The sequence below is a fragment of the Melanostigma gelatinosum genome (genome assembly GCF_949748355.1).
Source record: "Melanostigma gelatinosum genome assembly, chromosome: 12".
Classification (NCBI taxonomy): domain Eukaryota; kingdom Metazoa; phylum Chordata; class Actinopteri; order Perciformes; family Zoarcidae; genus Melanostigma; species Melanostigma gelatinosum.
In genome coordinates, this window is record NC_136645.1 from 20421428 (window position 1) to 20429138 (window position 7711).

General features: G+C 41.8%; 1 protein-coding gene across 1 annotated transcript in view; it reads right to left on the minus strand.

The window, feature by feature from the left end:
* Positions 1–6270, minus strand: part of rmdn2 (regulator of microtubule dynamics 2) — a 28459-nt gene extending 22189 nt beyond the window's left edge. Inside the window, exons 1-2 of the mRNA XM_079280274.1 lie at positions 6250–6270; positions 4280–4751 (exon numbers count right to left, since the gene is read on the minus strand). Coding sequence (XP_079136400.1) covers positions 4280–4728 — 449 coding nt within the window. The 5' untranslated portion in view covers positions 4729–4751; positions 6250–6270. The remainder of the gene's footprint in view (positions 1–4279; positions 4752–6249) is intronic.
* Positions 6271–7711: the final 1441 nt, after the last annotated feature.

A 7711-nucleotide genomic window follows, 5' to 3' on the forward strand; every position in this document is an offset into this window, starting at 1 on the left:
ATTCAGGACTTAGAGACTTTTAGAGGACCCCCCCCACACACACACACACACCCCATTTCAAAATAAAAGCCCCAAAGAGTGAATTCTAATTGAAATGCTTGTGATGAAGCCAGGCATTTAATAACCTCTGTTTATGTGTGTCAGACATTATGATTATGTCTCCTCTCCCCCCCCACCCAGCCCCACCCTTTCAAAATAAAAGCCCCATGGATTAACTGTATTTAAACAAGCTCAAAATCTGGCTTTTTTGTTAACAAAATGAATGCTCTTACTAATACTGCGACAACTACTACTGCTGCTGCTAATATAGTATTACTACTACTGCTACTACTACTTCTACTATAACTTTTGCTGTTGCTACTATTACTACTACTGCTACTACTGCTACCATCAATATTATTACTACCACTACTGCTATTACTGCCACTACTACTATTACTTATACGACTACTGCTACTGCTATTCATGCTACTAAAAGTAGTAATACTACTACAGCTATTAGTACGACTGCTACTAGTACTACGACTACATCTTCTACTGCCATTACTATTACTACTACTACTGTGATATTAAATACTATGACCAATACTACAGCTATTACTATGACTACTGATACTACGTCTTCTACTACTTCTAATTACTAATACTTCTACCACTAATAATACTTCTACTACAACTTCTACTCCTACTACAAATATCACTACTACTACTACTAGTACTTATTCTAATGCTACTAATACTTCTACTCATAATACTTATGCTACAACTTATACTACTACAAATATCACCACTGATGAATTTGTTTAAGCCACAGAAACTGTTCAAATATCAAAATGTTCAGCTCTTTCAGGAGAGGGGTGATATGACTTTTCATATTTGTAATCTTTAAACTTTTTGAATTATTCAGCTTTTTGCAATTTGTTTTTTAATTGGATATCTATTTTCAGCAATGTTTTTGCGATTAATTTCAGTTTTCAGCATTCCAAAGCATTTTCAGCAGGAAATGCTTTTTCTAGTCTTGAATGTATTCTTCAGGCTTTAGATTCCAACAAACATGCAATAACTATGACACAACCCTTAGCATCCCTGCTCTTATGGGGATATCGTGTGTAGATTGCTGTACTCCAAAGACCTCCAAGCCGGGGGGGGGGGAGGGGGTAACAGAGCGGCAGGACAGGCTCTTCAATTACGGGAGCAGTGTGCGTGATGTGATTTCTTTCAAGGCGGAATAACCCCGACTGTAATTAAAAAGCATTTGATGTAGCCGACGGCTGTCACTCAAAACCTGCGAACCACATCTGCTGGAGGGCAGTCTTTACACTTCCACCTGCTCCCCCAGCCAATGCGGATGGTAACACAAGTAGAGGTAGGCTGACCTGAAGTGCTTATCCGTCATGAAAGGAGACTCATTATTAGGGCGTTATTAGTCCTTTTCATGCCATTTTTTGGGCCCAATGTCACACATTTCGCCGAGAACATAGTGCCAAAAAAAAAGTTTGCAGATCATATTTTTCAAACGACATATGTTTATGGACGTGTGTATCTGTTTTCTTTTTCTTTTTACAAGCACTGTAGAGACATTCTTAGATGACACAGATGGCAAAACACAACTCATTAATGATCCCGGGTGCACTGGATGTTCGCTTGGCCTGACTTTATGTTGTTATAGTTGTAAAAAAAAAAAACAGCGCTCCAAGGTAATTGATTAATCACTGCGAGGACAGTAACGTTGATGGGGAGGAGCCGCACTGGTCTAGATCTGAGGCTCACTGTGCACACCTAAAATCTGTGTGGTTAGGGTGTAAAAACAGCCGAGTGTCAGAACGTCTTCTTGGCACTTCACATGCCGTACTTCCTACACAGACGCAGCAAAGGTCAAATCAAGCTGAGTACTCGAGTGACGGTCCAACCAAATCCTGGTCCCGCCACATCCAAACAACCCGGTGTATTCAGTCGTGTCCAATAAAAACTGAAGTCTGTCTGACTGCCCGAAAACGTTAAAGCACAGGCGTAATCAGCGTCATGTAACTGTTGGTGTTTTTATGAGATCGTGAGATTCAAAAGAAACACATCTGTTGTTTATGTTATCTGTGGATGGCACAAGTTCAAGGCATTTGGGCGTGGATGGGGGTGGATGACTGGGCATGTAGTGAATGATTGGTCTGCTGTTCTCTGGCATGCACCTGAGGCGAATGTACACACTGTCAGGACTATAATTTAGCACATAGAGTGAGCAGAGTTAGCCCGGTGAACTCGGAGGGCCACGAGATTGTGGATTCTCACACTGATCGCCGGATGAGGCTGTTAAAGTAAAACAACGACCTGAAATCACTTCACACGTTGCCACCTGTTGAGATAGTTATCTGCTGCTTATCCATCCTGTGTTCATCTACTGGAATTATTTACATTAAGAAATGACAAGAAGGCTGAAGTCGATGCTGATAATTGGCAGATTATTGATCGAGATGCATACAGTTTTTTTGATCATAACAAAGACAGTTATTGACAGCTGTTCTGAAACCCCTGACACCAACATCAGCTGTTACACTGTGCCCACTCATGAGCAGCAGATAAGAACTGTAAACGGTGGAGTCTGCTGGACAAACCATGTGTTGATGACACTGATTCGGCGTTATTACGTGGACAGTTTCTCCTAGGGATGCACCGGTCTGGCTTTTTCAGTCCCGATACCGTCACCATACCGATACCTGGGCTTTGGGTATCGGCCGATACCTTTGTTAAATTAATAAGCTGTAAGGCTCACTGTGCAGAAGTGACAGGATCATTCTTTTATGTGTAAGGCGGCATTACGATTGACCTGAACATTGCTTTCCTAACTTCATAAAACTAAAGGCAACAAATAAATAGATAGACTTAAATGTACTGAATTGTTATTGTTGAAGTCATTAATGGAACACCAGCAACTTAAACAGGAATTAAAATTGCGCAAATATTTAAAATGCAGCAACAAATTGATCAAAACTTAATGTCAAATATTCTCTTTATTAATATATATGTATCTAAATATATTCATTCTATATACGGATGTTCCTTTTTATCTTCATTTATGTAAATCACACTGAATTGCCTCCGTGCATGAAACGTGCTATACGAATAAACATGCTCGTCATTTCCTTGTCTGGGTGGTGCGATCAAATGTCACTCAATGAGTTTCCATTCGTAAACTCGACAACAGGTGAAGCAACACGGATGCACCTTCCTCGTCTTACTGGTGACGGTAGAGACGATCGCGATGACGATGACGTCTGAAGCTGAAACACGTTGAGATATTATTTAGTCAATAATTGAATCATGATATATTTTATTGGCAGGAGTGGCAATGTCAGTGTTCTAAAACTGTAAAGGATTAATGTACACACATTTGATGCATTACTCACAAGACAAATAGCCTACTGGCAGAAAATACAGCGGCCTATACCACAGATCACAAGGTAGAGATCAAGGTAGAGATCACGTAATATATCTGCCTGTTTTATACGCCACCAGGTGGCTTTGTGAGCACATGAAGCCTTGATAAATGAATCCTTTTGCATTCCAATTTGTTGTAAAGCTTTAATGCTTGATGAAGCTTCATCCTGCCAATACAACTCTCTGTCCGTTGCTGTTGTAGCTGACCAGGAACCCTTAGAACCCTTTTTTATTGCCAATCCGCACGTTGTGCTAACCTCAGCACCTGTTGCTAACACCGTACGAACTTTGGTTCCACATTACCTGTACCGGCTCCGACACACAGAAAGACCTCAATGCAGCTGCATTATGGACTCCCTAACAGCCGTAGAGGGTGCATGTAAAATCAGGGGGAAAAATGTACATTCATCTTTTGTGTGATTTGAGTACAAATAGAAAGTGTGACGAAGATACCGGATTTTGAGCACAGGGTTCTCTGGCAAATGAATGATCGTCATGGGGGCAACGATCCAAAGTACTGGCTGTGATCAAAAGTCCATGTCTGCCATGTGACATCAATATTTGGTTTACAAGTTAGCCAGGGACAGAGTGTGTGTGTGTGTTCGGTTTGAAAATATTTTGTGGTATTACTTTGTGTGAGCGTGTCTGAATCCTGTAAACTTGAAGGTAGACTTTAAAGTCTTATGGTTGCAGTTCTGACTTTTGGGCGTTGCCCAGAGGGAGGCAACTTCATGAAACACATCACTGACGTAGAATATGTTGCAGCAAAGGCGAGTTTGGACAATTTGAAAGAATATGATGGGAGCATGGGGAGTTACACGAGGACACATTTTTGAGAAAAAGTACTTACCCTCCCTCGCTCTCTGCTTCCTCTGAGCTCCGCCCACCAGCTCTGGCCGCAGCGATGGTGCCTGCAGCCCTTTTCCTCCGTGTCGGCGTGCTCCTGTGGAGAGGGATGGCTCGGCGCACCTCGCCGCGTCCCCTCAGCTCCTCCCTGACTTGGTCCTGCAGCGTCGGCAGCGCACTCTTCAACGACTTCATCTCCTCCTTTAGCTCGGACACGCACTGGATCAGGGCCTCGAGGCGCTCCAGCACCTCAGCCTGACCCCCCCAGGGCAGACCTGGGCCGTCCACCACCATGACGCCGGAGCCCAGTGCATTAGTGTGGTTGAGGTTGCACCGCGGCCACGAGCCTCTTCGCCTCGACCTGAAGCCCTGGTAGAACACCACAGCCAAACCGATGCCAGCCGCTCCAGCCAACGCTCCCAGAACCAGCACCTTGCCGTCTGCCTGGGCCATCCTGAAGGCCTGCGGAGAACGGACTGAAATAACAAGGAAGGAACATGTGGGACTTATAAAATTAATTGGTTTAAAGATTACTTTGGCAAATAATAACAAAAATAATTGAGTCTATAAAATGCCAGAAAATAGTGAAAAGTGCCCATGACAATTTCCCCAAAATTAAATTACTTTCATTTATTTTTTTGACCAACAGTAAAACACCCACAAATATAGCAATTAACAGTGACAGAACAATGAAAAGCTGCAAGTCCTCACATTTGAGAAGTCATATTAAGTAAATATTTGGCATTTTTGCTAGGGAAATGACTTAAACAATTAATTTATTAAAATGTCTTCTGAGTGTAAATAAAGCGGCAACTGGTTTCAGATTTTTTTTAATCATCTAATATTAATACTTAACTCTGTATCAACTGATAATCAGTTATATGAAGATAATATTTGATTTACAAGCCAGCCAGTCTGCGTATGTATGTGTTCAGTTTGACATTTAGCGTTAGGTATTATGGTGCTGGGGTAATGTTTGCTAAGTAGCCATAACTGTTGAATTATAATCAGATGAGAAATGACAACAGTAAAAAATTAACACTGAAACTATTTTAAAATGTAACTTGTAGTAAACTGACACCACCACCAACTGATACATTTGTAGTAATTAAAATGAGCAGATAGTGACATTCCACTTTTAACCCAGTAACACAATGTGCTCCCGGTGGCTGACAAAGTTACAGACTTCCCTGTTTTCAGACACTTGGGTTACAAACAGGTTATTACATGAAGAAGAGTCTGTTGACTCAGTGGGAAGCACAAGGACACAGCAACGTGTGGCTTCTCCAAAAATGAAAACATTTTGTCTTTATGTAAATTAGGACATCATTCTCTCTGTGTGTCCTCGAAATGTGCCTCCTGTCATTGACCCTGCCTCGAAGCAAAAACATAAAGTACTTGTAGTCTAACCTAAACTATGATCTTTTACTAAACCTCACCAACTAGTTTGGTTGAACCTTGGTAGATTCCTGGCAGAAAGCCCTGAAGGCTAACTTCATGCAAACCCTATGGTGAAGGAAGGCTAAAGTAAGTTCATAAACGAGAGATAAGACACCGACTAACTGTTTGAAAATCGACAACAGCTAAAGTTAGCTTATATAACTGAATCAACATACTAATCACACAGCGAGGTTAGCCAGAACTCAGATTGTGTCAGCAGCTCTATAAAGCCAGACCACAGTTGTGAGGTTCTGACTGTCGGGGGTCTCAGGCATGCGTCATGCTTATTAACTTCATAATGTCATTATTACGCGTTACTATGTTAATTAGCTGTCATTGACGAAAGACTTGCTGCTACGTCAGCTAAAAGTCGCCAAACGTTGGGCTAACACTCGGAAAGAAAAGTTACTCGCGGAGGTTAAACGGTTTAAACGCATTATATGCTGAGTTTCAACAATACAGTATCACAACAAGACGTTACGTAAACATGTTCTTTCTAAAATACCACGAAATTGACCATCTTAGAGCCCTTACTGCACAGGTATGAGTGGAGGCACCTCTGTTGGCTTGAACGCGTACTGGTGTAACTGTCAAAACATTCCGTGTGTGCTCAGGCGCCACAATGAATCGTTCCGGGCTTCGTGGGTGTCCTCACAATGAAAATGATTTACGTCTTATTGTAAGTTTGGCGCAAATAAATCGTCAGCAAACATCAAGTTGACCTAAGTTGATCCTGTTATGTCCTCCGATCTTTTAAATGGCATGTAAATGTCACCTCACGTCATCGCTGCTTCCTCACAGGTGCGTGCTCTCTGTGTGGAGTCTGCATGTTTCTACCAGGTGCCCCCTCCCTCAATCTAAACTGATTCATGTCACCTAAAAACGACTCAAAAGTTCCATCAGTGTGGTCTGCCTGCACGTGTTACTGTAGATCTTGGACACTAGGACCACCCATCAAATTAATTGCATTTTTAGGTGCTAAAAGTGATCATAAACTTACGAAACTTTGCAAAAGTGGCAAAAATGTAGATCTACTATCGGTCTGGTGTTCCAGGGTGGGGGGGGGGGGGGGCGGATCAGCTTTATGTAAGAGATTTACATGACATTTACATGATGTGGTCTCAAGCATGTTCAGTGCGTGTTCTCTAACACTACATTGGACACAGGAACATTGCAAGGTCCTGCTAGTTATCCCTGACGTGCAGGAATATAGGAGGGTTAGTTCATCCCTTCAATTACCTCCTGCTTTCCACCTGGGTTAAGGCTCCAGGACCCAGAAGTCCTTGTTCTTGAAATTTGGAAGCTCCCATTATCTTTCAAGGGCCCCACTCTGTATATGTTTAGGATTATATTGCACAAGGAACTTATGTTGTTTTTAATGTCACATTGCTTTCTTTTGTCTACTATTGGGGAATTGGGGACAATACTTCTTCCTCGTGAATATAGCGACTGCAGTAGCTTTTGCAAAGCTCCGGTAGGCTAAAGATTCTTCACTGTAATCTAAAACATCTTGAAATATGAAAGCCAATTTTTGAGCTTGTGCTTCCTGTACGGGTTGAACTTTTTAGTCACTGATTCTGCATTCACAGTAAAACTTTTACTTGTATATGTCCTACAGGACGTTTGCCCTCACATACTGTATGCTGCCTATGTATACTGGCAGCATAAGTAGTCCTGTCCTTTATACGAACTTAAGAGAAATCCTGTCTTATTACCTTGATGAAACTACATCTTGTCTTTCTGGACCACAGTCTATCTCATCTCAGAAAACATCATTGGCTCTAAACTGAAATGATAAACAACCTCAGATCGGTAAAGCACCCTTTGTAATGAAATGTATGCACCATATAATAAGCTGTGATGAAGCGTTTGATTACTGCGCACATACGGGTTTGTATCGCACTGGTTGTTAACAACTTGTTATGTTGCTATTTTGACATTTTACCATCAGAGATGTGGATCTAGTGGTACCCTTGACCCTATTTTGATCTTTTGT